At 43.4% G+C, this 17,392-nt stretch overlaps 1 protein-coding gene across 2 annotated transcripts in view; it reads left to right on the top strand.

Moving 5' to 3' along the window:
* Positions 1-17,392, top strand: part of MYO16 (myosin XVI) — a 505,809-nt gene that overhangs the window by 344,933 nt on the left and 143,484 nt on the right. For both annotated transcript variants that reach the window (XM_061133099.1, XM_061133100.1), the window contains 2 exons: positions 2,249-2,401; positions 4,498-4,698. In XM_061133099.1, the coding sequence (XP_060989082.1) occupies positions 2,249-2,401; positions 4,498-4,698 (354 nt within the window). The remainder of the gene's footprint in view (positions 1-2,248; positions 2,402-4,497; positions 4,699-17,392) is intronic.

The raw sequence follows: 17,392 nt of genomic DNA on the forward strand, positions 1-17,392 counted from the left end.
AGTGAATCTTTTCCAGTGGTTTCATTTCATAATGGAGCCATTTATTTTCTGTACATTTACTGTAAATATTTCACTTCAAATTGAAGAAATTTCTTTTATAGCGTTTATTAATCTTTGGTAGAGAAATTATCTCAGGACAAAAAGAGTTTATCACATTGTTAGTTTGGAACAACACCTCAAAGTATTATTTTTTTAAGCAAAGTGAAGTATTTTTTAATTTTCTTGTTTTTTACTCTATCAACAATTTTCAGAAATTTCTGTTTTTCATTTATGATAATAACAGTGACAAGAAAATATATTCCTTTCACAGTGAGCTACTGTTGAGGGCAGATGCTGCATAGTTTTACAGAGAAAGATTTGTCTTTCCCGAATCATTCCCAGAGATTTATACCGCATGGATAAGATAAACATAGATCTCGATGTATTGACATCACTTAGTTTTGATGGGACAAGTCAGGGGGATGAATGTGCTAGACTGTGTCAGCTACAATCGGGGCTTCCCTGGTAGCTCAGCTGGTAAAGAATCCGCCTGCAATACAGGAGACCCAGGTTCGATTTCCTGGGTCAGGAAGGTCCGCTGGAGAAGGGCTAGGCTACCCACTCCAGTATTCTTGGGCTTCGCTGGTAACTCAGATAGTAAAGAATCTGCCTGCAATGTGGGAGACCTGGGTTTGATCCTTGGATTGGGAAGACCCCTGGAGAAGGGAACAGCTACCCACTCCAGCATTCTGGTCTGGAGAATTACATGGACTGTATACTCCATGGGGTTGGAAAGAGTCAGACGTGACTGAGCAACTTTCACTTCACAATTGTATCAGGATTGTATCAGGAAAGAAATATGTTTCAGATGATATTTAAATTCTGAATTCTATGCCTTCCTTTCCCAGCTCTCACATGCAGATTTATAGGTCTGTATCTGTATTCAAAATGTTTTTGCCTTAACAACCAAGAGTGGAAACTTAGTTCTATATGGTATGTTCTCAAATAAAGCAACTGTATTTTTAATACTTTTATATTCAGAGCATTGATCTGCAAAGTTGTGAGTTTATTTAGGAAACAGTTTTAAATTTAAAACCCTTCCAGCTTTGCATATATCTCATGAGATGTAGTCATCAGGAGGAAGAGAGAAAAAGCTCTGGTTATCTACTGGCCAAATCATAGAGAAAGAAGAAAATTCAAGAAATTTCAGAGATCCCAGATGGAGTGGTAGAAGGAAGAGGTGATGCAAAGAGGGATTTCAAGTTTGGACAAATTCTCTCAAGTTATTCCAATTTTAAAATGATTTCCACAGCAGCAGCAGTGTGGCGTCATTCTTATTCTTTGGGGAGGGGCTTATAAAAAACCTCGTTTAATTAATTAATACAAGGATGAGGCTGGGCACGCAGTCCGCACGAGCATATGCCGTGGGTCCCTCCCTCCGCCCCCTCTTGAGAGGCCACAGCGAAATAGCCAGAACCAGGTCCCAATGCTCACTGGTCCTTCCAGGCCCCTGGACGCTCAGCTCCCTGGGTTCTCAGGCCGGAGTCCACCTGCTGCCTTCCGTCATCAGTCAGGGCTGGGACAATCCAGGCGATGTTCAGACAGACACACTTTTTTAAAAATACTTCTTTGTTTCAAACTATTTATTTGGGAATTAATATCTCCAATTTTCCTTCTTGTTATTTTTTTTTTTTTTAAAAGGTCTTATTTTGTACTTGAAGCAATAGGGAAACTTATTCAGTCTACAGACATTCACTATCACCAAATTTACCGAAACCATCTTTTACTGTGAAGCAGAGATGCAAGAAACGCTACTGGAAACGAGAGCCGTCGCCCCAGACCATCGTTTTTAACCCTGTGTGGTTTTTTTGCCACAGAGATGAGGAGGCAAAAGTTTCCCCTCCTTCCTCTGGTTTCTCATTAAAATGGAGCTTTTCTCTTCACTTGTTGGCCAGGCCCCAAATACAATTTCATTTTGGAAATATATTTTTTAAATACTGAAGTATATTTTAGACCCCAAATTTGTAAGTTAATGTTGTAATTATACTTCTTGTTGTTTTTAACATGCTCACTTTCAACTGCATAATCAGACCATGTGAAGTCAACCGCATCCAGTGAGGTTCTCTACTTTGGCCTCTCGGGGCCGCCTGGATGCGCTGACGGTGTTGGCCATTCTCGAGGCAGTGCTTGGCCCGTCTGCAGCGTGTCCTGGAACCACGCGTGTGCATGCCGAGTCACCCTGTGAATTGTTTTCTTGTTCCCACCATAGCTCTGTGTCAACATGACCAACGAGAAGATGCACCACTACATCAATGAGGTGCTTTTTCTACAGGAGCAAACAGACTGTGTACAAGAGGGAGTTACCATGGAAACGGCTTATTCGCTTGGTAACCAGACAGGCGTTTTGGATTTTTTTTTCCAGGTATTCATATAATATAATTAGATACTTTACAGGATGCATGCATTTCAAAGTACTGGAGACAAAGAATTTTCTTTCAAGAAAATTTTGTAAGAGACTTGACGATTTCTAATTCATTTATAATCATTCAGGGTCAGTTGAGGAGCATACAACCTTTCTCTGAAAGCGTGCTTGAAGGATTACCAATTGATTGAAAGAACAAGAGATAATCAGATCATTTTGTTGTAAAAATAGTCAACAGCGGTTATATGGCTAAAACTTTCCTTTTGGAATAGTTACAATATCCATTGTACAAGTATAATGTTTTATAAATAGTACTAAGACTGGCAGGGCTTCCCTGGTAGCTCAGCTGGTAAAGAATCCGCCTGCAATAGAGGAGACCCCGGTTCAATTCCTGGGTCAGGAAGATCCACTGGAGAAGGGATAGGCTACCCACTCCATTATTCTTGGGTTTCCCTGATGGCTCAGCTGGTAAAGAATCCACCTGCAATGCAGGAGACCTGGGTTCAATCCCTGGGTTGGGAAGATCCCCTGAAGAAGGGAAAAGCTACCCACTCCAGTATTCTGGCCTGGAGAACTCCATGGACAGAGGAGCCTGGTGGGCTACAGTCCATGGGATTGCAGAGTCAGACACAACTGAGTGACTTTCACTTCCAGACTAGCAAGATCATAAAATAAATTCTAGAAATCTTGTTTATCTCCAAAGTTCTAAGTCTGAATATGGAAAACTTTGGCAGGAAAAAAATGTATATACATACATGCCATATAATCTTAGTGCCTCTGTGGGTGTTTATGCTTATCTTTATTGTTTCTACCTTATAAAGCAAGAATCTTTGCCTCCGTGTCACCATTATAAAAATGAAAATCTATCATATAAACAGCAATCTCTGTCTACTAACATAAGGCATTATATAGATTTGTAAATAATATTTTTAAAACACTTGAATGTTGTTTAAAACGAATGCCATTTCGCTATTGGAAAGAGTAATATATGATTTTCTACCCTTTATTCTTTAGCTATGTACTTATAAATTATTTTATTTTATTCATTTTCCTATTAATAACATGTAAAAGGGTCTCCTTTCTGTTACTAACTTGTCAGTGTACTGTGTTTTAATTACAGAAGTTCTTCTTTTCCAGAAAGCCCCCTCTCACCATGACATGCATAGTATATAGTTTAACTCTTCATTACAAAATGGGTTGACAATAACATATACTTTACCATATGTGGAAAGCCTTGAGTACCACTGCCCTCCTCCTCACTTGCTGCTGTGTCCTTGGCTGCAAAACAGTGGTCAGCGGAACGAAATTATTTCTATCTCTTTGGTTATTATCATCCTTGGGGGTCATCTTTGGAATGGTTATCTCAGTGGAACCCTCATCATTACTAACTGGAAATGACAGTGGATATTTCTGCTGCTACTTCTCTTTGATCCCTCTCAAAGTGCAGTGAAGAGACATACCAAGTATAGAGTGAAAGTCGCATTTTTACCCATAAATTTGTAGGTCTATGGGCTTCCCAGGTGGCACTAGTGGCCAAGAACCCGCCTCCTGCCAATGCAGAGACTTAAGAGACGCAGGTTCGATCCCTGCATCAGGAGGATCCCCTGGAGGAGGGCATGGCAACCCCCTCTAGTATTCTTGCCTGGAAAATTCCATGTTTAGAGGAGCCTGGCAGGCTACAGTCCGTGGGGCTGAAAACAGACACGACTGAAGTGACTTAGCACGCAGGCACACGTATAGGTCTATGTACCTGAAAGAAAAAATGCAAATTTTCTGTGGTTGGAAATTCTATTTTTCTTAAGATGAGAATATATATTTGAACAACTCCCGTGTTTTCAGGACGTTAAAGCATGCTATTTTATATATTTATTAATTTTTGATTAAAAAAATACTACTGAGGGTCAATATTACATCAGAGGTTTGCTAGGTGGTGGGGACACAGTGAAAAACAAAAATAGGTGTGTATTGAAAGACAAACTCTTGTTCTGAGCAGTTGTATTGACATGATGAGGCTGTAAATGGTATGTGTGAACAATAACGAAAATAGCAAACAGAGGAATGGAAGGGAAAAAAACAACTGTCTTTTTAACTTTCAGAAGCCTTCTGGATTTCTCTCTTTATTGGATGAAGAAAGTCAAATGATTTGGTCAGTGGAACCAAATCTTCCCAAAAAGCTCCATGGTCTTCTAGAATCCTCAAACACAAATGCGGTCTACTCCCCTGTGAAGGATGGAAATGGGAACCTCGCCCTCCGAGAGCAAGGGACAGCTTTCACCGTTATGCACTACGCGGGCCGGGTGAGTTCACAGAACTGAGCACTCATGGACCGAAGGTCTTGAGGGCAACCCTTTAAGATTCTGATATTTTAGAGTTTTGATCATTGATCCTGGGTGAAAAACCCACAAGCTCTTTCTTCCCTAAGCTGTTTCCTTTTTGCCTGATAAGGACTAGGCATCTTCAGAATGTGGGTGATGAAGCATGCAGTAGAATTCGTTTCATAACGTTTCCAGATTTGTAACTTGGGACGTCCCAGGGGGCGCAGTGGTAAAGAATCCGCCTGCCAATGCAGGAGATGCAGGAGACTCAAGTTTGATCCCTGGACTGGGAAGATCCCCTGGAGAAAGAGAGAGCAGCCCAATCCAGTATTCTTGCCTGGGAAATCCCACGAACATAGGACCGACTATCTAGACTGACTGTCTACAGTCCATGGGGTCACAAAAAGTGGGACATGACTGAGTGACTGAGCTTGCATGCCAGATTGTAACAATATGAGCAAAAGAGAGCTGGATTTAATACAGAAGGTCTGCTGTGAACTTCGGGATATTTTCAAAATCCGGTTGGACACCTGAGTTTACTTACCCTCAAACTAGCTGTTGCTGTTGTTCAGTGACTAAGTCACGTCTGACTCTTTGTGACCCCATGGACTGCAGCGCGCCAGGCTTCCCTGTCCTTCACTATTTCCTGGAGTTTGCTCAAACTCATGTCCATTGAGTCGGTGATCCATCCGACCATGTTATCCCTTCTTTCATCCCCTTCTCCTCTTTCCCTCAAGCTTGCCCAGCATCAGGGTCTTTTCCAACAGTTGTTAGTATGAAATTACTTTTCCTGAAGCATGTCTGCCTATGGAAGTTACTCTCAGATCCCTGTCCGTTCCCTAACCAGGTTTGTAAAGCATGCTTCGTGCTTCAAATCCTTCACGGACCAACTCTGACCTGCATAAATCACATCACACTCCTGAGGCCAGGCTCACGTAAGGCTTCTCCGAGTGGGTCCGTCACTTCCTCCAAGGCTCATGTGCCCCAGCGCTCCTCTACAAAACCTCTAGGCAGGTGCTCTATTCCAGTCCACTCACTGTTTTTCTGCAGCTCTCTATGCACTCCCAGATGAAGCCCCTCACACTCAAGCTAGAAACACCCTCCTGTCTTCTTCTCAAAGGCCAATTGTATCCATCTTTCAATACTCACATGTACATCCCACTTAGCCTCCAGTCCAGCTCCCATCTGTAGTGAATTCTTCTACTTCTGAATCTGCAGCCTCCAGACTTGCCCCCTTGTTTGGGCTGTAGTACAAATAACCGTTTGGGGGTGAGATTCCTAGTTATTTTCTCCCTCTCAGTGTATTTCAGTTCGTTTCAACCATGGTTACTGAGATGCTACTATAGGCCACAGCCCAGGCATTAGGGAATCAGGGACCTCAAATATATCACGGTCAAGTAAGGAAAAGAGAAATTGGCAAATGTTTATGCTGTAACTTGCTTATAGTAATATTGGACTGGAAATGACTCTGAGGGTCTCACCCTGTTGACTGATGGAAGGTTGTCATAGGCCAACCAAGAAGGGAAACGCTAGAGAAGAAGACAGATATCTTTCCTTTGGAAGGAAAGATACTCAGTTTTAGATATTTTGAATTGGAGATTTTTGAATGGAAACCCTCAGGAGATGTTGAAAATGATGCTGGGAGGTTGGTTGTTTTTGGAAACGGTCATATTTTGGAAAATGTGTATCTGATAATTGGACGTGGAGAAGAAGGAGAAAGATATTAGTGGGAAAGGAAAGTATCACGGAAACCAAGAGGGAAGGAGAGGTCGGGGTCAACAGGAAGTGTGCCTGGACGGGGTGGTTAGGCAGGAACACTTTGGGAGAAGTTCTAGTGTGATGGCTCGGATGTGGGGAGGAAGTCAATGGATGATCTTGTATAATGAATGGATATTCTCAGAAATTAACTGTCTTTATGTTTGAGAGATTTGGCCTTTAAAATTTTTAGAGCAGTGGCAATCTTTTAGTCCTGTATTTAGATTTTTGATCTATATTTTCTTTATATTAAGAATTTATTACAGAACATAGAAACTAACATACTTGCATAATAAAATACTATTAGATGTGAGGAAACTTTTCATTTCAAGAAAACTTTGTGAGTCAGAAAAAAAGAATGATTGAGGTGTAGTTCATTTGCAATGTTGTGTTAGTTACAAGTGTGCAATAAACTGATTCAGTTTCACATAAGTATATTTATGTGTATATATGTACACACATATATTCTTTTTCAGACTCTTTTCTATTATAGGTTATCCCAAGGTATTGAGTATACTTCCCTGGGCTATACAGTAGGACCTTGTTGTTTATCTTTCATGTGTGGTAGCGTGTATCTGCTAATCCCAAACTCCTAATTTAACCCTCCGCCCATTTCTGCTTTGATGACCATAGTTTGTTTTCTACATCTGTGAGTCTGTCTTTCTGTTTTGCAAATAAGTTCATCATATGATATTTGTCTTTTTCTGCCTTCCTTCACTCAGGATGCTCATTTCTGGGTCCACCCATGTTACTGCAAGTGGCGTTATTTCATTCTTTTCATGGCTGAGTGACATTCCATTGTGTATATGTACCCCATCTTCTTTATCCATTATTCTGTTGATGGATATTCTGTTAAGCAACTATCTTTGTTTCTATATTCTTTCATATCCCCAGTGCCTGGGAAAGTGTCTGGCACATAAAATATGTCAATATATATTTGATGAATAAATGAATTATTTGATGATTTAAAAAAATAGTTTATTGAATTCATAAGATTTAGTTGAAAAATTATTTTTCTGCAAGTTTCATGGAAGGTATCTTCAGTAACTATACACCTTACCCTCCTGACCTGCCTTGTAAGTCTGTTTGTATTGTATCGGGGATATACTAGATGTTCAGTAAATGCTAATTGCATTAAACTGAATGGTACCAAGCTTTGGAATAATATTTTGCTTGCTAATTATTTTATGTTTGCATTCAAAAAGTATTACACAAGCACTTAATAAAATTTCAGTTGTTTTTAGAAAATCTGGGGAAAAGCAATGAAGAGTTTGAATGGATACAGTTATATCACTGAGCTCTGAGAGCCATAAAGCGAAGCAGAGAAAGCCATTGATTAATTGCCACAGAGCTAAGACCCTGTGGAATCACAAAATTTCCTGTAAAAGCACCTTTATACTTTAAAGCAGGATTTTCCATAATTGGAGTCAATTTTGTGGTTTTATGAAAGTCTTTCATCTCACTGAGATGTACTGATGAGTCTTAGCCAAGGACTCCCTGAGGACTATTCACATGTTGAAGCATAGAGTCTATGTAATTTGTGGCAGTATGTCAAGCCATATGCCATTCTAATCATCAGATGTAGTAGCTGCCTATACTTCAATTCTGAGGCACTGCATTTTCAAGGAAAGAAGCACATTTCTGCATCTTGTAATTCAGAAGTTGTAACAAAGAGCTAATTGGCTTAAAATCAGCAGGCAGAGTCTATTTTGGACTATAGGATGAGCAATCCTGAATAGCCCTCTGATGACCGAGTTGATGCCAAAGGTGACCTCGATGGCTTGGGGGGTCGCGGGCTTGATTGTCATCTCCTTTGCGCAGACAGATGTGCTAGAGTCCCTCCCATCACCACTTGTTGACTTGTTTACCTAGTTTTGTTAGTAGAAGCGTACTACATCTCACAGGAAGGGTGATCATCACTGCTGGTGATGATTCTGCCTCCAGCTGCCCGCCCCCAGGACCCACGCATCTGACTGTAGGAGCCCAGACCAGGCTTCTGAATCTCATTTGGAGCAGAGGCTCAGAGGCCTTTTAGGAATGTTTAAGCAACATTATTTAAATTATAGCCAAAGATCTTCCCTAAACACATTTGAATTTTTCATTACTCATAGGAGCATGATGTATTTTCCAGTCTCCGTTACAGAAATATTTTAAAGTCAATGGGAAGAGACTGTGCATGAAATATTAACAAGGTCTCGTTAGTGAGCATGAATTTGAATTAAACAAGCTGTGAGTTGTGTGGGATTTTTTTTTTAATTGTTGCTATTTGAGCAAATTTTAAACCGTATATAGGGTCACCTGTTTTAGGGATTGCTCTTAAACTTCTGGTGATTTAAATGATGGATAAGCATTAAATCCAGAAGAGCATCTAATTTGGTTTTTAAAATTAAGAATCTTGAAGGAAGGAGGAATTATGATTAGGCGAAAGACGTTGGCTCTTAGGAAAGCTGAATTTCTTGAAGGTGATTCCTAAACTCTAAAAGGAAATAGTGTTTTTAAGTCCTTACACTTTGATGTGAGAAAAGAGTATCAATAGAGGTAGTAAAGCAATCTGAAATAATAAAACTTAAATTCATGAAAACGGAGATCAGGATTAATAGCTGTCAAATGTATGACACATATTTGGTCCTCTTTGGTGTTTACTCAGAAAGTCTTTGTCTGAACGCTGTTGTGATCATTGTTGCTTTTTTGGCATGAAGTGATTCTTTGGGGATCTCGGGTAAGTGTCCCATTGATGATTCACAAAAACCAAGCTGGTGATGTTGCTCTTACCTAAGGTGACGTGTCGGTGTTTCAGCCTCCTTCTCTTTCCAAGCACACAGAAGCGCGGTGGGTGGGAGAGTGTCCCCGTCCCAGAGGGCAGGCCCTGCTGCTCAGCCCTGGAGCCTACAGATGGGCTGTGATTTGGAAAAGGGTCTTTGCATGGGTAGTTAAGTCAAGGGTCTTGAGAAGAGAAGACCCTCCTGGCTTCTCTGTTGAGTTCCAAGCCCAGTGACGAGTGTCCGTATCAGCGTGAGGTGAGGGAGAGTTGAGAGAGAAAAGGACTGAAGGGATATAGCCTGGAGCCTCCGGAAGCTGGAAGAAGCCAGGATGGCAAGTGGGGATGCCTGACTCCAGAGTGGCTGTTGGTTACAGCAGCTCTGGGAATTAACGCGCGTGTTCCTTGGTTCAGCGTTTACAGATTAGAAAAGTAGTGAGGAGTTGTAATTTGTAACACTGTAGTTTTGTTTTGTTTTGTTTAAACTACATCCGATTCATTTGAAAATGACGTCTGCGTTTCCCCATGTCTCTCTTTGCTCACACGGTTTCCTCACCTGGAACACCCCTTTCCGCTTTCTTTCCACATCTCTCCTGTCTTCCCAAGGCCCCAGTTCTTGGCCTCGTCCACATTTCTCTGCTCTCTCTCCCCTCATCAGCACACATGCTCGACGCTTACATAGCCATTTTCAAGTTGCAAAGTGCCTCTGAAACATTTCCACCACAACCGTCTGTGTAGATTTTCCAGGGGGGGTGACTTAGCAAATACTGCACCGCTGTGTGTGAGCCTCCTGGGGGTGCCATGACAAACCCCCACATGGCGTGGCTTCAGACCGTAGACACATATCCTCTCACTGTGCTGTCCGCCGGCGTCTGAGATCAAGTGTCTGCGGGTCGGATCCCTCTCCAGGCTCTGAGAAGTATCTGTTCCAGGTCTCTCTCTCTCCCAGCTTCTGGGGTTGCCAGCAACTGGCATTCCTTGGCTTGTGGACACAGCACTCAGGTCTCTGCCTCCGTCTTTGTGAGGTTTTCTCTGCCTGTGTCTCTGTGTATCCCCTTCTCTTCTTTGACACCAGTCATTGGATACCCCCAGCCCCACCCTGCCCCATGCAGTAGGACCTCATCATCTTAACCGATTTCATCCAGAGAGCTTATTTCCAAAAAAGGGCACATTCTGACATTCTGGTTCTGGGTGGGCATGAATTTTGCAGGGGTTACACCTTTCAACCCACTACAGGCCAGAAGGTCACATCACTGTGTCTCATTTTTCTCATTGCTGCCCGCCCCCACGTCTTTCTCTCCACTGTGGTGTGTGGTGAAGTCTGTATTCTCTCACCTCATGGAATCTGCGTTGTGGATAGATGCTCCAGGGCGCTTGGGGCTCCATTGCTGGGACTTTGCAGAGTATGCTGACCCTCCGCTAACACATCCATGGAGTTTGTGATTAAGAGGAACAGGGCAGTGAACCTCAAAAAAACTCGTTTTGAAGTTTAAGTGATACCGCTTCTTGGCCTTTTGGCTAAGATCAAGTGAAGGTTAAGTGGTAAGCATGCAATCACTGCAAGGATGACTGTTTTGCAGCGTTGTGTCAAAGACACCAGTCACATTTCCCCAACAAGAGCTGAAGGTCTTTCTATGCAGAATTACCACCATATTTAGCAAACTTTTGAAGTCATCAATCACAGATATTGAGGTCATGAGCATATTTCAGGAGCCATCTAATCAACTGGCCACACTGAGAATGTTAGGAGTCCCGACTCACTTTTCTAAATTATTGGTAAATGTCCTTGATTTGTTAGAAAAGATATTTATTATTTCTTGTATGTTACACATATGCTCATGTTGTATACATTGATGTTTCTAGGTGTGTTAGAATATTTGTTTTTATTTATCATGGTATTAATGCAGCTTTAGCAGATGATAAGGAATATGTAACCTCCACAGTCATAGTGTCATTTTTTCTTACACTTCCTGTATCATTTGAAAGCCTTCAGTGGAAGGTTAGTGCAGAAAATTGAGATTTTCCTCTGTCTGTGGAAAGTATAATATTAAAAGAAAAAGTATTTAGAAATCTGTTTCACCCTATGTTAATGTGACATTCTGTTTTTCACCGACTACCTGGTGATTTTTGTGATGGGTAATGCTATCTTGATTAAAGACAATTTTTGTAAAAAATTACATTCTTTACCATTTAGCCTTGTGACTAATATTTTAATCAAGCACACACCTGTAAGGTCTTTGAAGTTTTATTGCAGATTTTTAAAGATCCTTTCACTGTTATTTCCCTTAAGAAAATGGAAGCACTCTCTGCAATTTCCATACATATTCTGAGATGTCATTTTACAGCAGGAGGAAAAGGTATAGCACATTATATGATGTGCTCGTAGGTACATCTTTATGTGGGTGGGGCATGACTGCATTCACCAAGGTTCCTTTTCCATCCCCCTAAGTCACATCCCAGCGAGATGGATAAAGTCGTAATCCCAGACAGTAGACCCTGATCCTTATCATCATGTCATTCATTTCCACAAGCCTTTCCGGGAACCCAATTACTAAAAGATTGCTGATCGGACTGATGTGGCGGAGAGACTGATTTGTGGCCAGTCTGTAAAATACATGACTTTTTTCCCCCTGCTCCTTGAAAAGAATCTACCCCTATTGTGGAATAAATTAAGTGTGAAACATGTCGGGTGAGATTTATGGTGTTGCCCAGACTTCTGAGAAGCAGAGATCTTTATCTCACGGAGGCTGCCATACATTACATTCTGGGTCACACATGGATGACAGCCAACCTCTTTACCCTCAGACATATTTACATAACTTTTTTCCGGGGGGTGTGGGGAGGATGCCTTGGGCCCTTCAATTTCCCCAGGCCACCTGTGTCAGGAGCATTCTCTAGCTTGTTGGCTGGCCTTCACCCCCAGAGATTTGTGGGAGACCCCATGTGCCCAAGAAGATTCTGAAAGTGAACCTTTAAATCAGCAGAAAAAGGAGATGAACTAATCAATAAGGAAGCTTCCTTTTATTTCTCTCCTTCTTTTCTCCAGGCAGAACCCCCAGACATAACAATGAAATCTGTCTGGTCTAAGCCAAACTGTTACTATTAAAGGTTATTTGACAAGGATATTTTGACCCGTACAGAAAGAGCTTAATTTACATCTGTGTTTGTTCACCTCTTGGGCAGACTTTTAGAAAAATAAGAATGAACTCCTCCAGGCTCCTGGTGCTCCATTTCTTGTATCAGTTTCACCTTTGGTGTAAATTTTTGTAGATTTGATAAATGTTTCCTTATCCAGGGTTTTATTAGGAAGAAAAAAAAAAATGCAGGCTCTTATTTAGGGAATCTCACTGTTTTCTTTTTTTTTTCAAAGGTTTCACTGGTTCTTTCATCTTCATGGGATGACAGGCATTTATAAATATGAAACTTTAGAATTTCTTAGAATATTGATATCTTATTGTTAGTTGATTGGTATTTTTCTTCTCAAAAGGAACCAAAGAAGCATGTTCATAAATTTCAGATATGGTCATCTCAATTCAGTGCCCATATTCAGATTCTAGATGTTTAGATAAAAACACTTACCAGTAATACTATATGCTTCTAGTAACTTATTTTCTTGAGTAGTATATATCCACTTAAAGTGAATCAGAATGAGAGCAAGCAGAACTACTGGATGGAATCAGTTAATGGAAAAATTTAAAAAAAAGAAACTTCTGCTTACAAATATTGATGCTATAAAGAGATCAATTTACCATTACACATGAAATCCAGACTTCTTCAGCAAACCTCCGGTAGAAAGCTGAAACCAGGCATGCAAAATTATCAGACCCATTTACGACTGCTGCAAACAATCTTATTTCTTTGGCTAAAATCCAACTTTAGACATTCTGATGTGATCTAGTGAATTCCAGAATGTATGTCAAAAGTTTCCCATTTTTATCAGTTGTTAATCCCATCTCTTTCCCAGGGATTATATTTTGCATTCATGTAAATATCGTGGTGGAGATGGGGATTACGAACTTGACTGACGAGTGAACTTACTTCCATTCTGTAAATGTTGGTGATTCCCAAGAGAGTATTTTCTGTCTACCTCAGGGAGTTTACACGCTCTCGTGACTCGGTTTCTTGTGGGACTGGCTCCCGTCTCTCCTCCTGTGTTTCTGAGGGCTCCACTGCTCCGTGTCCACCTTTAATATTTCTGCTTGCATCGCATCTTCATGTTCACAAATCCAGAAGCTCAACTAAACTAAATTCCCGACCCTCCCTCAACTGACTCTAAAAATGTAAATAAATAAATGAAACTGATTTTCCGTGTTAGTCCCACTTGTCAGTTCATGGTAAAACCAGAAACCCAGTTAATGACTGAATACCAGTGCTTCCCTCCCCTGTTGGAATCCAAACGCCCGCTTCCCATTCCAGCCCCCGAGGTCACATCCTTCTCCCTCTTGGGTCTCTTCGACAGCCTCCTAATTCTCACTGGTAGAAAAGATGTGAATTCTCAGTAGAGATGGATGCGTCTCTTTACTTAAAGGCATGCGGACCGCCTCTGCTTCATGATTCTTCTTGTTTCTCTGGTGACACTGGCCAGATTAAATGTGATGACCCTGATTCCACTTGCTAATCATAGTCCTGAAACAGAGGTGGTGATGCCTGCTTGCTGGCCACGATTTTCACCTCCCAGCTTCCCTCCATGGTGGCTCAAAAGGTGACGAATCTGCTGGCAATGCGGAGACTCAGGTTCAGTCCCTGGGTCGGGAAGATCCCCTGGAGAAGGAAATGGTAACCCACTCCAGTATTCTTGCCTGGAAAATGCCATAGACAGAGAAGCCTGGTAGGCTACAGCCTGTGGGGTCGCAGAGAGTTAGACACAGCTGAGCGACCTTCACTTCAGATACTTCATAATTATATTGTATTCTCATCTTAAACTTAGCAGCAGTCTTAAACTTTAGCAGCAAATATCTGCTCTAGTAGCTGTTCCATATCTAAAATGCCCAGGAAGCGTTGATCCTCTGCAGACCTTGTCCCCAGACGCCCCATCTCCTGCCAGCACCACACCAGAGGCAGAGTTCACAGAGCATCAGGTCAGTAGTCCCTGGAGCCGTGACTCTCAAACTTGACCATGAACTAGGATCAGCTAGGGGGTAAGTTAAAAAATGCAGATTCCTTGGCCCCGCCCCTCTAAACGATGATCAGAAAGGTCTGGGTGGAGGACTTCCTTAGTGATCCAATGGTTAAGCATCTGCCTCCTAATGCAGGGGACACAGATTCGACCCCGGTTAGGGAAAACCCCCACCATGCCACAGAATAACTAAGCCTGTGGGCCACAATTACTGAGTCTGAGCTTGAGCCTGCAAGTTGCAACCACTGAGCCCACTGAACTAGTTAAGCCTTCGTGCCTACAGCCCATGCTCTAGTCGCTGTTCCACACGAGAGGCCACCGCGGCTAGAAGCACCGCAGTGAGGAGTCCTCCCTGCTCCCCGCAACTGGAGAAAGGCCGTGGACAGCAGTGAAGGCCTAGAGCAGCACCAAAAGTAATAAACAAATCAGTAAATCTTAGAAAGAAAAAAAAAAGGTCTGGGTGGGGTCCAAGGCGTGTGCATGTTTATTCGACACCAGAGAGTGTAGTCCGAGTCCCAGACACACCATAGGTGCTCACGCTAGGCACACGCTGTAGGTCCTCGGTGGATCGGCCACCCGGTGGGTGCTCCCACGGCCCGTCTCCTGGGCCTCACACAGCCCTCCGCCTGCGTGCCAGTGTCTGGAGCTGGACTGGGACCACAGACTTGGAGAGTCAGGGCCTCGCTCTGGGAGACGCCAGGCTAACCAGATGGCGCTGCTGGTGAAAGAACCTGCTGCCAAGGCACATTTAGAGACACAGGTTAGATCAGGAAGATCTCCTGGAGGAGGGCGCGGCAGCCCACGCCAGTACTCTTCCCTGGAGAATCCCCATGGACAGAGGAGCCTGGCGGGCTGCAGTCCATGGGTTGCACAACGTCAGATACGACTGAAGTGACTTGGTACGCACACTCTGGAAGAGCCCACACCTTCCTCACCACGGCGGGTAAGCCCGCTGCTCTTGCTGTAACTCAGGGAATTAAGACCAGAGATGCTGGCTGCAGCTGTCTCCTCGGAGCTCACTCACCTTTGCACTGCAGTTTTCCTTGGCGATTAGCCGTGCCTGCGCTTGACGAGCTCCAGTTGGGAAGACCGTGTGTGTGGTCCGGCCTTTTGTAAACTTCTCCCGGTGGACCCAGGGGCCCAGGAACCTTGATGGATAGGGATTCACACCCAGGGTGAAAGTTGTATACCCCTGTCTTTACACACGGCGAACATAACTCATCTTTCAAGCACATGAACTGCATTTACCTGCTCTTGTGCTACAGCGAGTGCGTCCAGAAAAGGAGCACGTGCAACTGCGGCTCCCGGCTCACGCCGTCCTCCCGCCTGGAGTCCCCAGCAGCGCGCTCAGAGGAGCGTGCCAACCGCTGAAACGTGGGGGAAAGACTCCCGTTGCCTTTGAGCCATTTTACTGGACAGAATCATGCGAAAGGAAACCTTTGACGACATGACAATTTCCTTAAAGAGTCGTAGGGGGCCCTGTGCGTATAACGTTCTCTGTTACAGGCGTGAGGGACGCTGTCACTTACGGCATGAATCCTTAAGGGGGGAAAAAAAACAAGTCTGAGTTTCAGTTATGTAAAGACGGAGGGTGGAAAAGAGCATTTAACCTGGCCTCTGTCTTTTGTGACTTTCAGGCTTTCTCTCCTTTCATCCCCTAAGTAATAAACCAGCAGGAAGGGGAAGGGTGGGCTGAGAGCAGAGCGCCAGGGCTGCATGACCTGGAAAGGCCCACGCCTGAAGCCTGCTTCCTGCCGCCCAGCAGCATCTGCTCTTCCCCTCCCGAGTGGCCCAGCTAAGCTAGAACAGCCTTGTCTGTCCCCCCAAAGAGAAACACTCAGAGAGCTAAAGCAGTGTTCCCATTGCTGCAAAATAATGAAGCCCGCCTGCTTCAAGATTCATCGATTTTATACGAAGCAAAAACTTTTGCCCAATCCATGCTTCCTACAGGCATCAAACCGCCCTCCTTGAGTGTCTGCACATGTACGAATTTTGTTCAGTATCTTTTCCATGTTACTTTGCCAGTTGGAGACTCTGACTGGCAAGTTTTGAGCTTTTGTTTTGGTGGGAGACCTCTAGCTTTTTCTCTAACTATCCAAATACAATCAGGATGCCATTCATGAGACGTCCTAGAGCACAGGGCCTTGTGTTAATGACTTATCAACATAATCTCTTAGCTTCCCCTGTAGCTCAGTTGGTAAAGAGTCTGCCTGCAATGCAGGAGACCTGGATTCGATTCCTGGGTCAGGAAAATCCCCAGAAGAAGGAAATGGCAACCCACTCCAGTATTCTTGCCTGGGAAATCCCATGGCGAGAGGAGCCTGGTGGGCTACAGTCCACGGGGTCACAAGAGTCGGACGTGACGGAGCGACTAAGCCACCAACATGATCTAAAATAAAAACAGGCAGCATGATTTTGTGCTGTATGGTCACTATAACAAAACCTTTTTGTTCATTTCGTCGAATATTTAATGAATCTGCCCGGAGGACAAAACACTTGGCTTGTTGCTGCAGAGGCAGAGCTGTAGTCACTCTCTCCAGAAGCAAGAGAAGGCCCCTCAGAAAACAAGGTATAACAGAAGCAAAGACAGACAAGGAAAGTTTTTAGACAATCAGTCATCCACTTGTGTGTGTGTGTGTGTGTGTGTGTGTGTGTGTGTGTGTGTGTGTGTTCAATCCAGAATCGTCAGATTCCCCTGAAAGGCAGAGGCTAGAATTGTAGATTGGGGCCATGAAGAGGACCCCCCTACACCGCAGGGTCAGCTCTGGGATGTTAAATAACCCGCCAAATGCCCACGGATATAGATGCCTTAGCATCTGGGTGTCCAGAGTCTCACAAGGCACCGCTGTCTCTCATCAGGAAGGCGTGCAGGAGCCAAGCTCCAGGTTGAGATTTCTCAACCCCAATCCAATGTCATTTGGGGCCAGATACTTCTTCACCATGGAGCTTCCAGGGCACTGTAGGATGTTTGCAGTATTCTAGTCCTTCCAATCCCTCAGTTGTGACAAACACAAATGTCTCCAGAAACTGGTCACCCCTGGCTGAGA

The sequence above is a fragment of the Dama dama genome, chromosome 30, assembly GCF_033118175.1.
Source record: "Dama dama isolate Ldn47 chromosome 30, ASM3311817v1, whole genome shotgun sequence".
Taxonomy (NCBI): Eukaryota; Metazoa; Chordata; class Mammalia; order Artiodactyla; family Cervidae; genus Dama; species Dama dama.